Source organism: Nerophis lumbriciformis, linkage group LG06 (genome assembly GCF_033978685.3).
Source record: "Nerophis lumbriciformis linkage group LG06, RoL_Nlum_v2.1, whole genome shotgun sequence".
Lineage (NCBI taxonomy): Eukaryota > Metazoa > Chordata > Actinopteri > Syngnathiformes > Syngnathidae > Nerophis > Nerophis lumbriciformis.
The window spans coordinates 14,158,382-14,183,590 of NC_084553.2; the positions used below are offsets into that span (position 1 = coordinate 14,158,382).

A 25,209-nucleotide genomic window follows, 5' to 3' on the forward strand; every position below is an offset into this window, starting at 1 on the left:
CTTTTTACATATAATTTCGTAGGTATAGTTACATTATATATAGTTACTTTACAGCCAGTTACATTACATTATGTTACATTAAAACTAACTAAATAACATTGGGGTACTTTAAAACTAGTTACATTACATGTAGTTAGTTTACAACTAGTTTACATTACATCTAGCTACTTTACAACTAGTTTACATTATATATAATTACTTAACAACTACTTCCATTACATCCAGTTAGTTTACAACTACTTTACATCATATATAGTTACTTTACAACTACTTTACATTATATATAGTTACTTTACAACTACTTTACATTATCCATCCATCCATTCATCTTCTTCCGCTTATCCAAGGTCGAGTCGCGGGGGCAGCAGCTTAAGCAGGGAAGCCCAGACTTCCCTTTCCCCAGCCACTTCGTCCAGCTCCTCCCGGGGGATCCCGGGGCGTTCTCAGGCTAGCCGGGAGAGATAGTCTTCCCAGCGTGTCCTGGGTCTTCCCCGTGGCCTCCTACCGGTCGGACGTGCCCGAAACACCTTCCTAGGGAGGCGTTCGGGTGGCATCCTGACCAGATGCCCGAACCACCTCATCTGGCTCCTCTCGATGTGGAGGAGCAGCGGCTTTACTTTGAGCTCCCCCCGAATGACAGAGCTCCTCACCCTATCTCTAAGGGAGAGCCCCGCCACCCGGCGGAGGAAACTCATTTCGGCCGCTTGTACCCGTGATCTTGTCCTTTCGGTCATGACCCAAAGCTCATGACCATAGGTGAGGATGGGAACGTAGATCGACCGGTAAATCGAGAGCTTTGCCTTCCGGCTCAGCTCCTTCTTCACCACAACTTCACTACTTTACATTATATATAGTTATTTTACAAATAGTTACATTACAACTAGTTACATAACATGTAGTCACTTTACAACGAGTTGACATCATATATAGTTACTTTACAGTTACATTACATGTAGTTACTTTACAACTAGTTACATTACATGTAGTTACTTTACAACAAGTTGACATTATACATAATTACTTAACAACTACTTACCTTACATCCAGTTAGTCTACAACTAGTTTACATTACATTTAGCAACTTTACAACTAGCTTACATTACATCTATCTACTTTACAACTAGTTTATATTATATGCAATTACTTAACAACTACTTACATTACATCCAGTTAGTTTACAACTACTTTACATCATATACAGTTACTTTACAACTACTTTACATTATATATAGATACTTTACAACTACTTTACATAATATATAGTTACTTTACAACTACTTTACATTATATATAGATACTTTACAACTACTTTACATAATATATAGTTACTTTACAACTACTTTACATTATATATAGTTACTTTACAAATAGTTACATTACAACTAGTTACTTTACAACTACCGGTAGTTACATAGTATGTAGTCACTTTACAACGAGTTGACATCATATATAGTTACTTTACAGTTACATTACATGTAGTTACTTTACAACTAGTTACATTACATATAGTTACTTTACAACGAGTTGACATTATATATAATTACTTAACTACTTACATTACATCCAGTTAGTTTACATCTAGTTTACATTACATTTAGCGACTTTACAACTAGTTTACATTACATCTATCTACTTTACAACTAGTTTACATTATATATAATTACTTAACAACTACTTACATTACACCCAGTTAGTTTACAACTACTTTACATAATACATAGTTACTTTACAACTAGTTCACATTTTTATAGTTACTTTACAAATAGTTACATTACATGTAGTGACTTTACAACTAGTTACTGTACATAACATGTAGTCACTTTACAACAAGTTGACATTATATATAGTTACTTTACAACTAGTTACATTACATGTAGTTACTTCACAACAAGTTGACATTACATATAATTACTTTACAAACAGTTACATTACATATATGACGACTAGTTACATGCTAAGTTTTGTTCCAATGTTTACAAATGTTTAGCGCTATGATCAGGCAATGCTACCTGATGCTACATGCTAACACTTCCTGCCTTGCTCGGAGGTCATGGCTGAGGTGAGCATGCATGGAGGGGGATGGGGGGCGGGGGGGCCTCACAAGCACGCCAGCTCTTATCAGTGTTTACCGAGCACGCCATCCACTTCTCCGTGTTGACTTTGTCAGATTGACTGCGCCGCGGGCCCGGCGCCAACTTGGCCCCCGGCCGCGCCGCCACACGAGGGATGTGAGGAGAATTCCTCGCGCCGCGATCCAGTGTTGTGTTTGGCGCCGGGGAACGTCCAGTTATATGCGCCGCAGATGTCAACGCAGGAACGATTGACAGCAATTAACAAGAGCGTCGCCATGGTAACCGCCCCCCCCAACCCAACTTCCTGCTGAGTATAAACCCCGCTGCATGCTGGGACGCAGGTGTGTATTTACAGAGCGCTCTCCCCCACCCCTCCCACCATGATGACATCATTATGACATCATGACAACATATCGACTTCCAGGGTCCGGGTCCAGTCCCAGTGGAAACGGAGCAGACCAGAGGCTAAAACAAGCTGCTTTATTCATATATCATATACATTTATACATGTGTCATGGAGGAATGTTTACTGTCAACAAAAGTAGAAAAAAAAAATCCTTTCTCGCTGATTTTTTTGTGTTCATGAGTTCAGGTCAGGGGGCATAAGGTGAAAGGTCAAGGGACCGGAAGGCACCGTGTGTTGCATAGATCACTGACCCCCCTGAGGGGAGGGGGTTCAGCGGGTCCCGTCAGATGGGTGCTGCCTGAAGATGCCCCGCAGGGCGTCCAGTTCGCGGCTCAGGTGCTCCACGCGGCGCCGCAGCCGCTCGTTGTCGCTGCTCAGTTCCAGAACCTTCTGCTGCGTCTCCATGTTGCGCAGCTTGGCCTTGTCGCGGCTCTTGCGCACGGCCACGTTGTTGCGCTCGCGCCGCAGCCGGTACTCCGGGCTGTTCTTGTCCACGTGTTTCTTGTTCTTCCCGCCCCCCCGCTGGTGCTGCGTGGGGGGGAAGTGGTGTGGACTGGGCGCCGGCGTGGGCGGGGGGGTGGGCTGGCCCGGGTGCTGGAGGTGCATGGCGGTCTGCGCGCAGTGCGCCACCTGGTACTGCAGGTGCGGCGGCGGCGGCGGGTAGTGGTGCAGGTAGGCCGGCGGCGGCGCGTCCTCGTCGCGGGGCTCCTGCTTGATAGCGGCGGGGCGGGCGCGCGCGGGCGCGTGCTCGTAGTAGGGCTCCGGCTTGAGCTCCGCGCCGTACAAGTGCGGCGGCGGCGGCGGCGCGTGCTCGTAGACGACGTCGCAGTTCACGTGCCGGAGCCTGTCGTGGCGGGAAGTGTTCTGGAACAAGTCGGCCAGGAACTCGTCGTTCAGGGCGGAGGTGTCGATGTAGGCGCTCAGGTCCATGGACGCCTCCGTGTCCCCGATGTCCCCGCCCGGGTCCGCCGCCGAGGAGGCGTGCTGGCTCGCCGGGAGCCGCGGGGCCGCCACCTCGTACAGGTTGGACAGCTCCATTGCTGCGGGTTTAGACGCGCGCGTCCTGCATGACAACAAACTCCGTGGAGCGGACCGGACCGCGTGGGGGCTGTCTCGGCCGACTGCGGGGGAGCTGTCAAAGTGCGCTTTTATAGACGAGGGGGGCGGGGTTCTTTGGGGTCGTCGGGACCCGCCCCCCCTCCCCTGCGCGCGTGAACCTTGTGCAGCCAACGAGAGGGTGGTCGACTCTGGACACAACCTTTGACCTCTTGTCTGCGCTCGAAACGAAACAGCGAAAAGCGTTTGCATTTTGTCTTGAAAAACATCCATTCATTTTTTTCTACCGCTTGTCCCTCATTCTGACATAATCAACAGAAGGTGCGTGATGACGACGTAGTCAAACACGTCATTCAGTCATTCATGTTATTGTTCGAAAAAAATGACACATGTGTCAGGTCAGGGGTCGTAGGTCATGGATGTTGACATAGGCACATATTAGCTTGGCGGCAGTGCCCTCCAGTGGCAGACTGCGGAAATGTCCTCATAACCTCAAACCATTCACTTACATTATATTCGTGTATTCAGTCATTGCCATTTGGATTCATTCATTCATTGACGATTGTATTCATGCATCCACACTTCGTTAAGTCACTGACATTATATTCATGTATTCAGTCATTGACATTTGGATTCATTCATTCATGTATTCATGCATCCACACTTCGTTAAGTCACTGACATTATATTCATGTATTCAGTCATTGACATTTGGATTCATTCATTCATGTATTCATGCATCCACACTTCGTTAAGTCACTGTCATTCTATTCATGTATTCAGTCATTGACATTTGGATTCATTCATTCGTTGACGATTGTATTCATGCATCCACACTTTGTTAACTCTGGAAATGTCCTCATAACCTCAAACCATTCACTTACATTATATTCATGTATTCAGTCATTGCCATTTGGATTCATTCATTCATTGACGATTGTATTCATGCATCCACACTTCGTTAAGTCACTGACATTATATTCATGTATTCAGTCATTGACATTTGGATTCATTCATTCATGTAATCATGCATCCACACTTCATTAAGTCACTGACATTCTATTCATGTATTCAGTCATTGACATTTGGATTCATTCATTCATTGACGATTGTATTCATGCATCCACACTTCGTTAACTCTGGAAATGTCCTCATAACCTCAAACCATTCACTTACATTATATTCATGTATTCAGTCATTGACATTTGGATTCATTCATTCATTGACGATTGTATTCATGCATCCACACTTCGTTAAGTCACTGACATTCTATTCATGTATTCAGTCATTGACATTTGGATTCATTCATTCATGTATTCATGCATCCACACTTCGTTAAGTCACTGACATTATATTCATGTATTCAGTCATTGACATTTGGATTCATTCATTCATGTATTCATGCATCCACACTTCGTTAAGTCGCTGACATTCTATTCATGTATTCAGTCATTGACATTTGGATTCATTCATTCATGTATTCATGCATCCACATTTCGTTAAGTCACTGACATTCTATTCGTGTATTCAGTCATTGACATTTGGATTAATTCATTCATTGACGATTGTATTCATGCATCCACACTTCGTTAAGTCACTGACATTCTATTCATGTATTCAGTCATTGACATTTGGATTCATTCATTCATTGACGATTGTATTCATGCATCCACACTTCGTTAAGTCACTGACATTATAGTCATGTATTCAGTCATTGCCATTTGGATTCATTCATTCATGTATTCATGCATCCACACTTCGTTAAGTCACTGACATTCTATTCATGTATTCAGTCATTGACATTTGGATTCATTCATTCATTGACGATTGTATTCATGCATCCACACTTCGTTAAGTCACTGACATTATATTCATGTATTCAGTCATTGACATTTGGATTCATTCATTCATGTATTCATGCATCCACACTTCGTTAAGTCACTGACATTATATTCATGTATTCAGTCATTGACATTTGGATTCATTCATTCATTGACGATTGTATTCATGCATCCACACTTCGTTAAGTCACTGACATTTTATTTATTCATTCATTCATTGGCATTTGTATTAATTCAATCATGTTTTGTCAATGTGTTTATCGACATGTGTATTCATCCATTCACACGTTATCTACTAAGTCACATTTATGTTCATTCATTCACTGACATTTTGCATTTAATCGTTCACTCCTATTTGTATTCATTTCTTCCCATTTTATCAATTCATTTACTGACATTTGTATTCATCCATTCACATGTTATTCATCCAAACTATATTCAATCATTCACTCACATATTAGTCATTTATTCGCTGAAATTTGTATTTATTAACACTATTTTTATTAGTCACACTTTATTTATTAAGCCATTGACATTTGATTTATTCATCTATTCATCCATTCACATGTTATCGATTAGGTCACTGAAATTATAGGAATGTATTCAATAATTCACTCATTTTAGTCATTCATTCACTCAAACATTATTAATTCACACTTAATGGATGGATGGATAGATTCATTATGTTAGTGAAAATAAATTTTCCTCAGACACTTGTATTCATGTATTCACATTATATCCATTAATTTGCTTACATTTGTATTCATCCATTCACACGTTACTTATTGAGTCACTGAAATTTCAATTATTCATTCTGACATTTGTATTACTTCATTCACACATTATTTATTAGGTGACTGACATTTCAGTCATTTATTTGCTGAAATTTATATTCACTCATTCACTGACATTTATATTCAAATTTTCACTTATTTACCAAACACTTAAATGCATTTGTATCAATTTATTCACACGTTATTCGTTAGGTGATTGACTTTTTATTTATTCATTCATTCATTCATTGACTTTTGTATTAATTCATTCACGTTTTGTCAATTTGTTTATCGACATGTGTATTCATCCATTCACACGTTATCTACTAAGTCACTGACATTTTAGTCATTTATCCGCTGACATTTATGTTCATTCATTCACTGTTCACTATTTGTATTCATTTGTTCACATTTTATTAATTCATTTACTGACATTCGTATTCATCCATTCACATGTTATTCATCCAAACTATATTCAATTATTCACTCACATTTTCGTCATTTATTGACTGAAGTTTGTATTTATTAACTCATTGACTTTTCATTCATTCATTCACAGATATGTTTATTATTCACACTTTATTCATTAATCCATTGACATTCTATTTATTAATTTATTTAGCCATTCACATGTTATTCATTAGGTCACTGGAATTTTAGTAATTTATTCAATAATTCACTCATTTTAGTCATTCATTCACTCAAACTTTATTAATTCCCACTTAATTATTCAATTTAATTTTCCTCAGACTTTTGTATTTATTTGTTAACATTATATTCATTCATTTGCTGACATTTGTATTCATCCATTCACACATTACTTATTATGTCCTTGGCATTTATTACTGCCGTTTATATTCATTCACTCACTGATTTTTCGTCCATTCATTTTGACATTTGTATTACTTCATTCACACATTATTTATTAGGTGACTGACATTTTAGTCATTTATTCGCTGACATTTCTATTTAATCCTTCACTCACATTTTATTCATTCATTCACTCAGACTTTTTTCATCCATTCACACTTTATTCATTCTGTCTCTGACACTGCATTCATTCATACATACATACATTTGTATTAATTTATTCACATTGTATTCATTAGTTTACTGATATTTGTATTCATCCATTCACACGTTACTTATTAAGTCCCTGCCGATTATTACTGCCGTTTATATTAATTCATTCACTGACATTTCATCCATTCATTCTGACATTTGTATTACTTCATTCACACGTTATTTATTAGGTGACTGACATTTCAGTCATTTATTCGCTGACATTTATATTCACTCATTCACTGACATTTATATTCAATCTTTCACTTATTCACCAAACACTTTACTGTCATTTGTATCAATTAATTAACACGGTATTCATTAGGTGATTCACTTTTTATTTATTCATTCATTCATTTCTTTAAAAAAAAAAACATTTTATTCATCCATTCACCTTTAAGTCACTGACATTTTAGTCATTCATTCACACTTTATTCGTTTTGTCACTGATATGCATTTATTCATTCATAGATACATTTGTTTTCATTTATTCACATTGTATTCATTAGTTTACTGATATTTGTACTCATCCATTCACACGTTACTTATTAAGTCCCTGACATTTATTTCTGCCGTTTATATGAATTCATTCAATGACATTTCATCCATTTATTCTGACATTTGTGTTACTTCATTCACACATTATTTCTTAGGTGACTGACTTTTCAGTCATTTATTTGCTGACATTTATATTCACTCATTCACTGACATTTATATTAAATCTTTGACTTATTTACCAAACACTTTACTGACATTTGTATCAATTAATTTACACGTTATTCATTAGGTGATTGACTTTTTATTTATTCATTCATTCATTCGTATTGCTTAATTTACATTTTATTCATCCATTCACCCTTAAGTCACTGACCTTTTAGTCATTCATTCGCTGACATTTCTATTTAATCCTTCACTCACATTTTATTAATTAATTCCCTCAAACCTTATTCATCCATTCACACTTTATTCGTTTTGTCTCGACATTGCATTTATTCGTTCATACATACATTTGTTTTAATTTATTCACATTGTATTCATTAGATTACTTATATTTGTATTCATCCATTCACACGTTATTTTTAAAGGTCTGATGTTATTGCTGCAGTTTATATTAATTCATTTACTAGCATTTACCCTACATTCTCTCACATTTTAGTCATCCTTTCGCTGACAGCTGCATTCATTCACTCAGAGATGTTATTAATGAATTCATTATATCCATTTATCCACTTACATCATGTTAATTTACTGTATTCATTCATTCATGGACTCACTCACTAAGTTTCATGCTGACATTTGTTGTATTAAATCTTTATTGTATTAGATCAGGCACTATGGCAACCCTCTACACTCATCTTTAATAACTTTAAGCAACATTAGATTCACCCATTAGTTCAAATGAATGTGATCAGGGGCGCCGAAAAGGGGGGGTTAAGGAGAGGGATTCTGGGGCCCATGATGGAGGGGGGCCCAGAGAGGCCCCTAATGATGATGAAATTATAATACAGAAAAAATAATGACACTGTGTCGGGGACCCTGTAAAGATTCTTTTCATGGGGCCCAAAATCCCTAGCGGCGCCCCTGAATGTGATCATTGAGGTGAAACGTTTTGTTGATTGACAGTCAACTCACCTGCGTGGCTGACAGGCAGGCCACGCCCCCAGACCTGAGCAACAAATACCAAACATGTTGTATCTTGTCCCGCCTCTTTCACTTCCATGCTACGACACAATAGTCTCCCTTTTCTCCTCTTTATAAGCCCTATTAAGTTAATTATTGGCGTGTGTGACTTTCATCTTAATTAGCATGTTGAGGGAATCAAATCGGTGGCCTTTCAGCCAACTTTTTGGGTCCACAAAGCAATATTTCGGAGCTCCTGCTTCCTATCCTGGTCCATTTGGACTTCAAAGATGTCAAATAGTGATAATATACATTTGGGATAACATCCGTTCAAAGTAACTTTTTAGTAAAAAGTAAATACAAATGATCTAAAGTGGTTTGTTACGCCCTAATAACACTTATAATAATTTACTTTTTATAATAAATCTTGTTTTAAAGAACAAGGCCAATAATAATGTTGATGAGGTCATGCATATGTCAACTCATTACATAAACTGAAGCGGCAGGCGCATACTGCTCGCCTATTGGTTCCGCGACACGTCCATCATAATGTGTATTGCGTCATCTACGTCGTCCTCAACGCTGATTGGCCGGACGGCTTTTCGTCACGCGGTCGCGGCTCCTGATTGGCCCGCCTTGGACATTGCCGTACATGGCAAGAGAGATTTCGCAATCGGCTCCCCTCCATGTTCCAAACAAAAACATCCAAGAGCGTCGACAGACGGAATTAAAGTACAAACTTTTGTCTCCACGTCGTCATTTCTGACCGCCAATTCTCTCTTGTGCCGCCTCGTCAAGGTAAGTTGCCTTAAAAGCAGCGCAGGCGCCCACAATAACAAGCGTTAGCCGTGGAGTTAGCCGCTAGCGGGCACAGGCTAACTAGCTAAACCGTCATCGTCAACACCGAAAAATCAAGGCTTATTTCGTGTTTTAAGTTTGGTTAATCGAGTAAAGAACGATAAGAGTAAATCTCAGTATTGGTGTCATTTAATGTCAGTTTAATGGCAGCAAAAAGTTCGACTAAGTGGCCGGAAATCGAAAATGAAGCAACTTGACACAATTACTTTGCCTGGTTAGCCGTGTTAGCATTTTTACGTTGTTTTCTAACAAACATGGACACTTTTTTTTGGAAGTCACCTTATAAAGTGAACGTGGAGTTCCCCTCTTTGGGCACAAATACGCTCGGTGATGATGATGCAACACCAGGCAAGAGAAAGCGCTCCTTGTTTCTGCCCGGAACAGTGACGCCTGCGCACTACGGCTTGGCTGCGTGGCAACGCGCCGACCAATCAGAGCGCACTATGCTAATTAGCTGTACACAATTCTAATTGGTGCTTTAAATTGAAATATATCGTTATTATATATACTTTAGTTTTTACGTAAGGAACTTTTGCACACTGGAAAAAAATCAAACTATGCAGGGGCCAATTTCAAAACAATAACAGTAATCTATATACATTATATATATATATATATATATATATATACAGTATATATATATATTTTTATTTATTTATTTGTATTTATTTATTTTTATTTGTTTTATTTTTTTTAACCATTAGGGCTCCCCCCAAGTTTGGTCCCGGGGACCCAGAAAGGTCTCATAGTCATAAGAATAAATCTTATATTATTAAAAGTATGGGTGTATAGCTCCACGAATGGACATTGGAGTGTTACTTTCAAAGACAAAATTAAAGTATTGCTAGAAACATAATTTTATATGGGACTTTATTGTATTATATGTATAGTACATGTTCCAAAAAGAAAAAAGCTTAAAACACAGTATATTTAAATATACGAAATGTAAAAAAGGGAATAAATATTCAAAATAATCTAGTTTGGTTATGCCATCATGAGCGCAACACAAGGTTGTAAAATTTTCAACTACGGTTCTAAATAAGATGTCAAAAGCAAACTGAAATCAAATACACACAGCTTAAAGATTGATCAATACCTATTTAAATTTAGTAATACATAAATATGATGATTTATCAAAATATAAAAGAAATATACCTGAAGAGAACGCTCATGATGGTTACACCAAAAAGTAACGCTATGAATCGCGTTTTTCCAAGTTGTTGGGGCATTTTTATGCTATTTCCAAGCATCTCCTTTTTATTACCGTTCATTTTAAATGGTCAAACTAATGCATATTGTATATGCATGCCCTAGTAAACAAAAAAAAGTAATATTTATTTTGATTGTTACATTTTGAAGTAAATTTGTGCAGGTGGGTGCGACTGTACCCATTACCAGAGCTGTACGCATATATAGATATATTTGGCGCTTGAGGATTGTGCTTTATCAGTATCATGCTTCGGAAAAGCAGTGCGCCGCAAAACGTGCTCTTGACTTTGTAATTTTTAAGTGTTTAAAATAAAAAATTTAGCACCATTTGTTGCATTAATTTATGTTTTGTAGGGTCAAATGTTTTATATATTGTGCTCCTGAGTTAATGTTGCTGATCAATGTGTATTCATTATTATTTATTGAGTTTATTTTATTTTATTTTTCAGTATTAAATGGGTCAAATTGGTAACAAAAAAATCTGGTTTGAATAAGGATTCTATTTGTTTTTGATTTCAGATAAATTGATACACTTTTTTTTTTTTAATCTGTTACAGACTAAAAAACAATGTTAATAAAGTTATTCTTGGTTGTCATTTGACATAAAGTTAATTCATCTTTTTTCCTGTTTTCTTTAATGTTAATAATAATAATGATTGATAAGGATACAAAGTTAAAGTTAAAGTACCAATGATTGTCACACACTAGCTGTGGCGAAATTATTCTCTGCATTTGACCCATCACCCTTGATCACCCCCTGGGAGGTGAGGGGAGTAGTGGGCAGCAGCGGGGGCCGCGCCCGAGAATCATTTTTGGTGATTTAACCCCCAATTCCAACCCTTGATGCTGAGTGCCAAGCAGGGAGGTAATGGGTCCCATTTTATTATAGTCTTTGGTATGACTCGGCCGGGGTTTGAACTCACAACCTACCGACACTCTAACCCAGTAGTCCCGAACCACCGGGCCGCACAAGAAAGAAAAAAAAAATGTATTTTTTATTTATTAAATCAACATAAGAAACACAATATATACATTATATATCAATATAGATCAATACAGTCTGCAGGGATACAGTCCGTAAGCACACATGATTGTATTTCTGTATGAATAAAAATAAATAAAATTAAACCCCCCACCCCCCGGTCCGTGGGACAAATTTTCAAGCGTTGACCGGTCCGCAGCTACAAAAAGGTTGGGGACCACTGCTCTAACCACGAGGTCACTGTGTAGGTTTACCTACCTCGGCATAACAACGTTATGCAGAGGTGTGCTTATAACAATTTTATGGACAAATGACCCTGTTTATAGTCGTGGCAAAACAATTTCATCCTCCTGGTGGGGCGTAACAGATATGGGTTCTTAACCTTTTTGATCTTGGGGGGGACCAACTTCTCCACTACAGGAGGGTCCCGGGGCCCACTTAACACTACATTAATAATCATACTCTTGATTTTAATCATATTCAATATTATATCTAACCTACCTAGAGTTTAAAAGGATAAATGTTGTCAAATGATATGAAAGTATGTGTTCATCACAAATATTATCAAGGCTTAGATCAGGCTGATGAAAATAAATACTAATCAAATATATTGCAATAGAAGGGACTCATAAAAAAACAATGAAAAATACAATTACACTGTGCTAAAATAAATCAATTCTAACTAAACTGAAAATGATAATATTTATTTATTTAATAAACTGTCAATATTTTTTTTTAGTGCAAATGAAAATACAGTTTTACCTCTTAAGTCATAATTTTTGCGCTTAAAAGGCTTCTCTATGACTTCAGCTCCAGGCTTCTTCTGTTTGATAATGTCATCACTGCCACAAGTGGTGAAGTGTATTACAACTGAGTAATGCTGCGGCCCATACGGATCACAGCTGAGAAACCTCATTTTTGGCACCTTTCTAGGAGGCTATGGCTAGGAAACACTGCCATATATCAACATCAGGTCTGTCTGTCGATATAAAGGTGTTTTTATGTTTTATGGCCTTTTTGTCAAAACTCTGGTTTTATGGCAAAAGCCCAAAATATGCATTTAATTACCCCGAAAATTATTTTTAAGTAGAATATTTGATGTGAAGTAATTGGAGCCTTAAATAGGTCAATATTTCATTACAATTTTTATTTTTATTTTTTGACCCAAAAAAAATCCCCATAAAATTTTCGGGGATGGAAAATGGCCCCACTAATAAGTGTTAAAAATTAGTCATACTTTTTACCTTTCCACACTTTAAGTCTGTAGATAAACTTCAGATCTATCTTTCGTTTTTATTATTTTATTTATTATTTTTATTAATTATTATTATACATTTTTCATGTCTGTTTTATGCACTTTTTTCAAAGAAACCGTTTTTTATATAGCAACCACACAAAATATGCAATACATCTCCCAACAAAATATTTAAAAGTGGAATTTTTGAATAGGTCAGAAAAAAAAAATTGTTGTGTTAATAGTCAACATTGTAACTTTTTCTCGTTGCATTTATTTTATTTCCCCTTTTTATGTTTTTTTAATAGATTGTGCCGTGGGCTGTAGAAAAAAAAAATTAGCTCCAGGCCACGAATGGCCCCAGAGCAGCACTTTGGAGACAACCCTTATGTAGTGTTTCATATATATATGCATATATATTTCTATTTCTCCCACTTATAAATTAGGGAGAGGTCTGAAATGTTCATCATAGATGTATTTCCACTGTTAGACACATAATCTAAAAAGAAAAATCCGGGAATCACATTGTATGATTTTTTAATGATTTATTTGTATGTTACTGGAGTTCATAAGTATTTGCACACATGAGAATCAGCAAGAATTATGCTGTCAATCTACTTTTAAAAAAGTCCACCTTTACTCAACAACTAATCACCCACCACCCACCCCTTTTGAGCTCATTAAAGTCACCTTCCAACGTGCAGCACACAGCCAGGATAACCAAGGAGTGGCTCCATACCAAGCATATCAAGGTTCTGGAGTGGCCTAGCCAGTCTCCAGACCTAAGAGAAAATCTTTGGAGGGAGCTGAAACTTTGTGTTGCTCGGCGACAGCCCCGAAACCTGACAGATCTAGAGAAGATTTGTGTGGAGGAGTGGGCCAAAATCCCTGTTGCTGTGTGTGCAAACCTGCTGAAGAACTATAGGAAACCTTTGACCTCTAATTGCAAACAAAGGCTTCTGCCCTAAATATTAACACTGATGTTCTCATGTGTGCAAATACTTATGAACCCCAGTAACATACAAATAAATCATAAAAAAATCATACAACGTGATTTCCGGATTTATTTTTTTTAGATTATGTCTCTAACAGTGGAAATGCATCTATGATGAACATTTACAGACCTCTCCCTAATTTCTAAGTGGGAGAACTTGCAAAATTTCAGGGTGTGCAAATACTTGTGGACCTCACTGTATGTATGTATGTATATATATATATATATATATATATATATGTATGTATGTATGTATGTATGTATGTATGTATGTATGTATGTATGTATGTATGTATGTATGTATGTATGTATGTATGTATGTATGTATGTATGTATGTATGTATGTATGTATGTATGTGTGTGTGTGTATATATACATGTGTGTGTGTGTATGTATATATGTGTATGTATGTATATATATATGTATGTGTATATATATACATATATGTGTGTATATACTGTATATATATATATGTGTGTGTGTATGTATATATACAGGTAAAAGCCAGTAAATTAGAATATTTTGAAAAACTTGATTTATTTCAGTAATTGCATTCAAAAGGTGTAACTTGTACATTATATTTATTCATTGCACACAGACTGATGCATTCAAATGTTTATTTCATTTAATTTTGATGATTTGAAGTGGCAACAAATGAAAATCCAAAATTCCGTGTGTCACAAAATTAGAATATTGTGTAAGGCTAATACAAAAAAGGGATTTTTAGAAATGTTGGCCAACTGAAAAGTATGAAAATGAAAAATATGAGCATGTACAATACTCAATACTTGGTTGGAGCTCCTTTTGCCTCAATTACTGCGTTAATGCGGCGTGGCATGGAGTCGATGAGTTTCTGGCACTGCTCAGGTGTTATGAGAGCCCAGGTTGCTCTGATAGTGGCCTTCAACTCTTCTGCGTTTTTGGGTCTGGCATTCTGCATCTTCCTTTTCACAATACCCCACAGATTTTCTATGGGGCTAAGGTCAGGGGAGTTGGCGGGCCAATTTAGAACAGAAATACCATGGTCCGTAAACCAGGCACGGGTAGATTTTGCGCTTTTGCGCTGTGTGCAGGCGCCAAGTCCTGTTGGAACTTGAAATCTCCATCTCCATAGAGCAGGTCAGCAGCAGGAAGCATGAAGTGCTCTAAAACTTGCTGGTAGACGGCTGCGTTGACCCTGGATCTCAGGAAACAGAGTGGACCGACACCAGCAGATGACATGGCACCCCAAACCATCACTGATGGTGGAAACTTTACACTAGACTTCAGGCAACGTGGATCCTGTGCCTCTCCTGTCTTCCTCCAGACTCTGGGACCTCGATTTCCAAAGGAAATGCAAAATTTGCATGGTTGGGTGATGGTTTGGGGTGCCATGTAATCTGCTGGTGTCGGTCCACTCCTCCACCAGTGACTGTATCTGATTGGTGGAACGGAGTGAACGTCACCAGTGACTGTATTTGTTGAAACGCAGGCACTATGACAGACCAAAACAAACAAAGCGTGCATTAACAGATCGATAAAAATTAGTAGCGAGTAGCGAGCTGAATGTAGATAAAAGTAGCGGAGTAAAAGTAGCATTTCTTCTCTATACATATACTCAAGTAAAAGTAAAAGTTTGTTGCATTAAAACTACTCTTAGAAGTACAATTTATCCCAAAAGTTACTCAAGTAGATGTAACGGAGTAAATGTAGCGCGTTACTACCCACCTCTGTGTATATACATGTATGTATGTATGTATGTATGTATATATATGTATATGTGTGTGTGTGTGTGTGTATGTATATATATATATATATATGTATGTGTGTGTGTGTGTGTGTATATATATATATGTGTGTATATATATATGTGTGTGTGTGTATATATATATATGTATATATGTGTGTGTGTATATATATATATGTATGTGTATATATACACACACACACATGTATGTATGTATATATATATATATGTATGTATGTATGTATGTATGGGTATACATGATTACTAGCACTAAGTGTCTTTTGTTGACATCACGTTTCATCATCTTGCAGGCGCCGTCCACCACTTCCTGTTGGCACTCGTATACGAGAGGACACCTTAGTTAGTGCGAATCCAAATGAGCCGGCCGTCGCAGCCGAAAATCACGTCTTCAGACCACCACGGTGTGAGCGTCATCCAGAGTCAGGCCCACGCCGCCGCCGCCGCGCTACTGCAGCAGGTCCCCCAGCTGGTCCCCGCTCACCCGTCATCCGCAGGTGGCAAGGCAGCCGCGCCGGGCGAGATGAAGAAGTCGTCGGCGGACAAGGACAGCGACGAGTACCGTCAGCGCCGCGAGCGCAACAACCTGGCGGTGAAGAAGAGTCGCATGCGCAGCAAACAGAAGGCCATGGACACGCAGCAGCGTGTCAACCAGCTCAAGGAAGAGAACGAGCGCCTGGAGGCCAAGATCAAGCTGCTCAGCAAGGAACTGAGCGTGCTCAAAGACCTCTTCTTGGAACACGCCCACAACCTGGCCGACAACGTCCAGCCCCCCGCCGCAGCCCCGGACGACACCAGCCCCGTCCCCAACGGCGGTCAGTGAGGCGCGTTGACCCCCGCCCGCTCTGCCCCCCCAGCTGACAGTCATGTGACATCCGCTCAAAAACAGACGCTGACATTGGCCAGCCGCGTGTCACTGAGTGGTACAATAGAACAAGACACTGGAGCAGGCGGGCGGAGCCTCACCTTGACGATTTGTACACTTCTTTTTTCCAAAGCACTCGTCACAAAAGACATTTTTTTTAGCGACGCCGCTGTGTGATCGGACGCAGGCGTCTCCTGACACTCAAAACATTCTCGTCTTTTTCTTTCTCCTTAGCATGGCTGTCGCTGGATGTTTAGTAGCATTGTTCACCGCACTGGGCTAAGTTTATTAGCATGTTCTTCAAACGTTATTTGTCTTATTAGCATGTGGAAAATCACTGCTCATGTTGTTTATCAGTCTATTGAGGTTTGTAAGCATGTACCCCGACTCACGCCGCTTGCTTCTTTGTTGACTTTTATGTCAGATGGTGTGCAGCAGCAGCATGGCGACCGACGTAAGAGAATGAAATGGAAGCTAGTTAGCCACCGTGCTAATTAGCTTTGTTGGACCAACACAGTCAAATCCTGTTCATCTTATTTATTTACTGAATTGAAAAGTGACTCTTTATAATGATTGCTTTCACTTGATATTTTCTGTGCTCTGAATGAACAAATAAATGTTGGGTGCATTTGATTTTATCTTCAAAAAAAACTGCCATCAGTTTTTGTTCTTGAAGCGTCTGCGTATAATCATTTGTTTGATTGACATTCTTGGCATTTTGTTTCATTGTTGACTTTCTTAGTGTGTCAAAGTTGAACGAGTCTGAGTACTTTATAGTTGCTGTCCACGCATGTAATAATAATAATTATGTATAAAACTATCAATGATTGATTGCTGATTTTAGTAACTTTGGGATCTGCCGGTGCTAAATGAATCCCTTGGGCAGATAGACAATCAAGGTTGCCAGACACCTGTCAACGTTCATGCACTGAAGTGTAAAGGCACATTTAATACAATACGTTATTGTTGCTGATGCCATAATTGTCTAAAAAGGGAAGTATTTCCATGATTGTATCCCAGCAGAGGGCTTGGTGTGTTTACAAGATGGCGTGAGGACCCTCCTGTTTGTTTCGTTAGCCAATAAAAAAAAAACCAAGCAAAGACCCAAGCAGGGTCATCGCCATCATTTAGTGGATGTTTTATTTCCTTACAGTTTGTGACTGCTCATGGCTGACCCCGTGATTACACCACTGACCACATCATAATAATAACAATGGACTCAATTTATATGGTGGTTTTGTAGACACGATAGTAGAGACCAGGATGCCAGAAGCTGGATTCGTACCAGGAACCGTCAAGTTTCTGGATGGCCGCTCTACCATCTGAGCCACGCCGCCCCAAACATGACTCTTTATATGACTGATGACTGACTTCATGTTAACTGCATGACCACCGACAAGACTGACTTAATGACTAAACATGACTGATTTAATGACTGATGCATGACTGACCACAAGACTGAACATGACTGACTAAAAAACTGCCTACATGACTGAGCACAAGACTGAACATGACTGACTACATGACTGACCACAAGACTGACCATGACTGACTAAAAAACTGACCAAATGATTGACTACATGACTGACCACAGGACTGAACACGACTGACTAAAAATCTGACCAAATGATTGACTACATGACTGATGCATGACTGACCACAGGACTGAACATGACTGACTACATGACTGACTTAAAAAACTGACTTAAAATTGACTACATGACTGACTACATGACTGATGCATGTCTGACTACCAGCTGACCCTGTCCCTTTCAGGGCATGACTGACTTAATGACTAATGCATGACTGACCACAAAACTGAACATGACTGACTATACATGACTGATGCATGACTGACCACAAGACAACATGACTGACTTAAAGACTGACTAAAAAACTGACTACATGACTGACCACAAAACAGAACATGACTTACTATATGACTTACTATATGACTAACTACATGACTGACTAAAAAAACTGACTACATGACTGATGCATGACTGACTAAAAAAAACTGACTACATGACTGATGCATGACTGACCACAAGACTGAACATGACTGACTTAATGACTGACTACATGACTGACTAAAAAACTGACTTAAAATTGACTACATGACTGATGCATGTCTGACTACCTAGCTGACCCTGTCCCTTTCGGGGCATGACTGACTTAATGACTAATGCATGACTGACCACAAAACTGAACATGACTGACTACATGACTGATGCATGACTGACCACAAGACAACATGACTGACTTAAAGACTGACTAAAAAACTGACTACATGACTGACTACATGACTGATGCATGACTGACCACAAAACTGAACATGACTTACTATATGACTTACTATATGACTAACTACATGACTGACTAAAAAAAACTGACTACATGACTGATGCATGACTGACTAAAAAAACTGACTACATGACTGATGCATGACTGACCACAAGACTGAACATGACTGGCTTAATGACTGACGACATGACTGACTAAAAAACTGACTACATGACTGACTAAAAAACTGACTACATGACTGATGCATGACTGACCACAAAACTGAACATGACTTACTATATGACTTACTATATGACTGACTACATGACTGAACATGACTGACTACATGATTGACTACATGACTGATGCATGACTGACTTAATGACTGACTACATGATTAACTATATGACTGATGCATGTCTGACTACATGACTGATGCATGACTGACCACAAGACTGAACATGACTGACCACAAGACTGAACATGACTGACATAATGACTTACTATATGACTGACTACATGACTGAACATGACTGACTAAAAAACTGACTAAATGACTGATGCATTACTGACTACAAGACTGAACATGACTGACTACATGACTAACTACATGACTGATGCATGTCTGACTACATGACTGATGCATGACTGACCACAAGACTGAACATGACTGACTTAATGACTGACTACATGATTAACTACATGACTGATGCATGTCTGACTACATGACTGATGCATGACTGACCACAAGACTGAACATGAATTACTATATGACTTACTATATGACTGACTACATGACTGATGCATGACTGACCACAAGACTGAACATGACTGACCACAAGACTGAACATGACTGACATAATGACTTACTATATGACTGACTACATGACTGAACATGACTGACTAAAAAACTGACTAAATGACTGATGCATTACTGACTACAAGACTGAACATGACTGACTACATGACTAACTACATGACTGATGCATGTCTGACTACATGACTGATGCATGACTGACCACAAGACTGAACATGACTGACTTAATGACTGACTACATGATTAACTACATGACTGATGCATGTCTGACTACATGACTGATGCATGACTGACCACAAGACTGAACATGAATTACTATATGACTTACTATATGACTGACTACAAGACTGATGCATGACTGACACAAGACTGAACATTACTGACTACATGACTGATACATGTCTGACTACGTGACTGATGCACGACAGACCACAAGACTGAACATGACTGACTTAATGACTGACTACATGACTAACTAAAAAACAGACTTAAAAATGTACTACATGACTGATGCATGTCTGACTACAAGACTGTGTACATGTCTGACTTAATGATTGATGCATGACTGACCACAGGACTGAACATGACCTACTTAATGACTGATGCATGTCTGACTACATAACTGACTACATGACTGATGCATGATTGACCACAAGACAGAACATGACTGACTAAAAAACTGCCTACATGACTGATCACAAGACTGAACATGACTGACTTAATGACTGACTACATGACTAACTAAAAAACTGACTTAAAAATTGACTACATGACTGATGCATGTCTGACTACAAGACTGAACATGACTGACTTAATGACTGACTACATGACTGACTTAAAATTTGACTATATAACTGATGCATGTCTGACTACAAGACTGTGTACATGTCTGACTACCTAACTGACCCTACACGACCGATTACATGACAGACTGTAGACTCACTACATGACTCAGACTGACTGCATGATTAAATGACATACTACATGACTGATGCATGTCTGACTACAAGACTGTTTACATGTCTGACGACCTGACACTACACGACTGATTAGATGACTACATGACTGACAACGTGTCTGACCAGATGACTGACTGCATGTGTGACTACCTGACTGACCCTACACCTAACATGACTGTTTACATGACTACATGACTGACTAACTACTTGTCTGACTATGTTTCCGACTACATGTCTGAGTATATACAAAGTTTTTCTTGTGAATAACCTTCCAGGATCTTCAGCTACAACGTGAACCAGTGTACCACTTAAGTCAAATGTGTCTTCACTTGGCCTCACCAGGCCCACTATGGACCGAACCAAAACAGAACTCAAGACCACATTCATTTGACCCGGTCTTGACCTGATCGTCTCTTTCGGTCGGACATCTGTATGGAACAGTCGACTTCCTGTACCGTGTCGCTGGTGCTCCTTCACAATAAAAGCCTGACAATCATTAATGGGAGTCAACAACCGCTTGTGTCAATATTAACCCTTCTGATTGGCTCAAAGGGGGAGTGGGCGGAGCTTCTTTTTGTGCTTCTGTGTGCTCTATCGCCCTTGTTTGTCCTCTGATAGCACACTGACTTTACAACACGCTGTCCTCCTCCTGCCTGGTCACAGGGTCACAAGGTCACCTCTGGGACATCAAACCTGGACAGCAGGACATGTACAGTAGTAGGTGTACAGTGAGACCATAGGACGTCTACAGTAGGACAGCAGTACGATGACAGTGAAACACTGAAGTTAAAGTCGCTGTTGATCATGTGACTGTTCTCACCTTCCACCATCAATATTTCAGTCTTTTGTGTGTGTGCGTGTGTGTGCGCGTGTGTGTTTGAGTGTGTGCGTTTGTTTTATGTGCGCCCAGGGAGCTTTGAGCAACACACCCGTCCTCCTCCTTGTCTGTCTGTCTTGTTGCTGGCACAAAAACGGAGGCAAATGTCGCCGTGTTGCGGAGTCAGCAGATGGAAGCCAGAGCTGCTGCCTTCAGATTGGCCTCGCAGTCTCCTTCCAGTTCAGCTGATGTCTGAGGTCAAAGGTCGTTTGACATGCGCGAACCCTGACCTCGGCATGCGGTCATCATCGTCATCACCTTCAACTTCGTTGTCGTCTTCATAACAAACGTCATCATCCTCATCGTTAACATTGTCATCCTAATTGCCATCTTAATCATAACCCTCATATTAATGATCATTAGAGACTTAGACTTCCTTTTATTGTCATTCAAATTTGAACAGTACAGTACAGATAAGAACGAAATTTCGTTGTATTAGCTCGTTGTAGTGTAGCATAAAAGAGCATTAAGGTGCAGATATAAATAAATAGATTACTGTACAGATAAATATATTGCACTTTTGCATATGCATCCACGTTTATGGATGTATGTTATATTGTCTTTATATTCCAGCGCATACTTGCCAACCCTCCCGAATTTTCCGGGAGACTCACGAAATTCAGCGCCTCTCCCGAAAACCTCCCGGGACAAATATTTTCCCGAAAATCTCCCGATTTTCAGCCGGAGCTGGAGGCCACGCCCCCTCCAGCTCCATGCGGACCTGAGTGAGGACAGCCTTTTTTCAGACGGGAGGACAACAGGGTGACAAGAACTAAATCATCCAGACTAGAGATCAATTGTATTATTATGTTTATCTTACCTAAAAATAAATATATTCATTAATTTAAATTAAAAAAAACTAAATAAATGTTTACTATATTTTGCTAAAAACATCAAAATTAATTGTATTTTTATTTGTATTTTTTCTAACTTCTTATTACATCCAGCCATAGAATTATACATAAAAATAAACATATTTGAAATAATTAATTTTAAATTATCATAATAATTCATTTAAAATGATCGTATTTAATTATTAAAATAATTGGTTGTTTATCAACAACTTTAGCATTTTATTCATTACATTTTGAAGCTCTCAGAAGCCAAGTTATGTTATATTCCTTAATATTTATTTATGCAAGTTTGAAGTATCAATTATCTAAACACAGTTTTGTTTGCATATTTTCAGGAGATATATATATATATATATATATATATATATATATATATATATATATATATATATATATATATATATATATATATATATATGAAATTTCATACATATGAAATACTTGACTTGGTGAATTCTAGTTGTCAATATACTCCTCCCCTCTTAACCACGCCCCAACCACGCCCTTCCCCACCCCGACCACGCCCCCACCCCCCACCTCCCGAAATCGGAGGTCTCAAGGTTGGCAAGTATGTTTCCAGCGAGTTAATCCGTTTTTGGAGGGAATTGAGGGAATTATTAAGATGCGTTCAAGAGTCTTATGGCCTGTGGGAAGAAGCTGTTACAGAACCTGGAGGTTCTGCTACAGAGGCTGCGGAACCTCTTTCTAGAGTCCAGCAGTGAAAACAGTCCTTGGTGGGGGTGGGAGGAGTCTCTACAGATTTTCTGAGCCCTGGTCAGGCAGCGGCTTTTTGCGATTTCCTGGATTGGAGGATTAGAAGTCCTGATGATCTTTTCCGCCGTCCTCACCACTCTCTGGAGAGACTTCCAGTCTGAGGCACTGCAGGCTCCAGTCCAGACAGAGATGCAGTTGGTCAGTAGGCTCTCTATAGCAGTGTTTTTCAACCACTGTGCCGCGACCAGTGTGCCGTGGGAGATTATGTCATTTCACCGAATTGGGTTAAAAATATTTTTTGCAAACCAGTAATTATAATCCGCAAATGTGCCGTTGTTGAGTGTCTGTGCTGTCTAGAGATCGGCAGAGTAACCGTGTAATATTCTTCTATATCAGTAGGTGGCAGCAGGTAGCTAATTGCTTTGTAGATGTCAGGAACACGGTTTGTCGTGGTCACAATATGCGGGAGGCAGCGTGCAGCTAAAAAGGTATCTAACACTTAAACCAAAAACAAATAAAAGGCGAGTGCCGCTAAGAAAATACATTGAAGCTTAGGGAAGGCTATGCAAAACGAAAACAAAAACTGAACTGGCTGCAAAGTAAACAAAAACAGAATGCTGGAGGACAGCAAAGACTTACAGCGTGTGGAGCAGACGGCGTCCACAAATTACATCCGTTCATGACATGACAATCAACAATGTCCCCACAAAGAAGGATAGCGTCCGCACAACTTAAATAGTCTTGATTGCAAAAACAAAGCAGGTGCGGGGAATGGCGTTCAAGGAAGACATGAAACTGCTACAGGAAAATACCAACTAAAGAAAAAAGCCACCAAAATAGGAGAGCAAGACAAGAACTAAAACACTACACACAGGAAAACACCATAAAACTCAAAATAAGTCATGGTGTGATGTGACAGGTGGTGACAGTACACCTGCTTTGAGACAAGAGCTATAGTGATGCATGCTTGGGTATGGTTTGAGTTCATATCCAACAATTGCGGGAACGACTTTTTATTGTCAATATCGACTCCTGAGTTTAATTTTTGTAATGTTTTCTGCTAGTGGTGTGCCTCAGGATTTTTTCAATGAAAAAAATGTGCCTTGGCTCAGAAAAGGTTGAAAAACACTTCTCTATAGTGCCTCTGTAGAATGTGCTGAGAATGGGGGGAGGGAGCTGTTCTCTTTTCATCCGACGCAAAAAGTGCATGCGCTGCTGAGCTCTTTTTACAAGACGTAAAAGAAGTGTGCAGGGACCAGGTCATAATGTCAGTTAACTGCAGCCCCAGGAACTTGGTGCTGCTTACGGTTGATGTAGAGTGGAGCATGGCTGGACTGATGCCTCCTGAAGTCGACGATGATCTCCTTGGTTTTGTCGACGTTCAGGACCAGGTTTTTGGTTCTGCACCAGTCAACCAGATGTTTCACCTCCTCCCTGTAGTCCATGTCGTTGTTGTCACGGATGAGGCCCACTACTGTCGTGTCGTCCGCATAATTCACAATGTGGTTAGTAGTGGACCTGGCGCAGCAGTCATGAGTCATTAACGTGAACAGCAGCGGACTCAGGACGCAGCCCTGGGGGGAGCCGGTGTTCAGGGAGATGGCACTGGAGGTGTTGTTGCCCACTCTCACAGACTGGGGTCTGTCTGTGAGGAAGTCAAGCATCCAGTTGCACAGGGGAGTGCTGAATCCAAGGGGGGCCGGTTTGCTCACCAAGTGGTGCGGGATGATGGTGTTGAACGACAAGCTGAAGTCCAGAAACAACATCCGCACGTGTGTGTCCTTTCCTTCCAGATGTTCTAAGGTGGAGTGCAGAGGAGATGGCGTCCTATGTGGAACGGTTAGGGCAATAAGCAAACTGGTATGGGTCGAATGTGGGGGGAAGTCTGGAGAAAATGTGCTCCTTTACCAGCCTCTCGAAGCACTTCATTATGATGGGGGTGAGTGCCACAGGGCGGTAATCATTGAGGGAGGAGATTGTGGGTTTTTTA

At 39.5% G+C, this 25,209-nt stretch overlaps 2 protein-coding genes across 2 annotated transcripts; one reads left to right on the plus strand and one right to left on the minus strand.

Annotated features, from left to right (window-relative positions):
- Positions 1 to 2,538: 2,538 nt before the first annotated feature.
- Positions 2,539 to 3,590, minus strand: cebpa (CCAAT enhancer binding protein alpha). The gene has a single exon (XM_061963491.1). The coding sequence runs from the start codon at positions 3,514 to 3,516 to the stop codon at positions 2,749 to 2,751; it is 768 nt and encodes a 255-aa protein (XP_061819475.1). The 5' UTR covers positions 3,517 to 3,590; the 3' UTR covers positions 2,539 to 2,748.
- A 5,868-nt stretch (positions 3,591 to 9,458) lies between these two features.
- cebpg (CCAAT enhancer binding protein gamma) lies at positions 9,459 to 17,824 on the plus strand. The gene is made up of 2 exons (XM_061963773.2): positions 9,459 to 9,627; positions 16,144 to 17,824. The coding sequence occupies exon 2, from the start codon at positions 16,209 to 16,211 to the stop codon at positions 16,671 to 16,673; it is 465 nt and encodes a 154-aa protein (XP_061819757.1). The 5' UTR covers positions 9,459 to 9,627; positions 16,144 to 16,208; the 3' UTR covers positions 16,674 to 17,824.
- Positions 17,825 to 25,209: the final 7,385 nt, after the last annotated feature.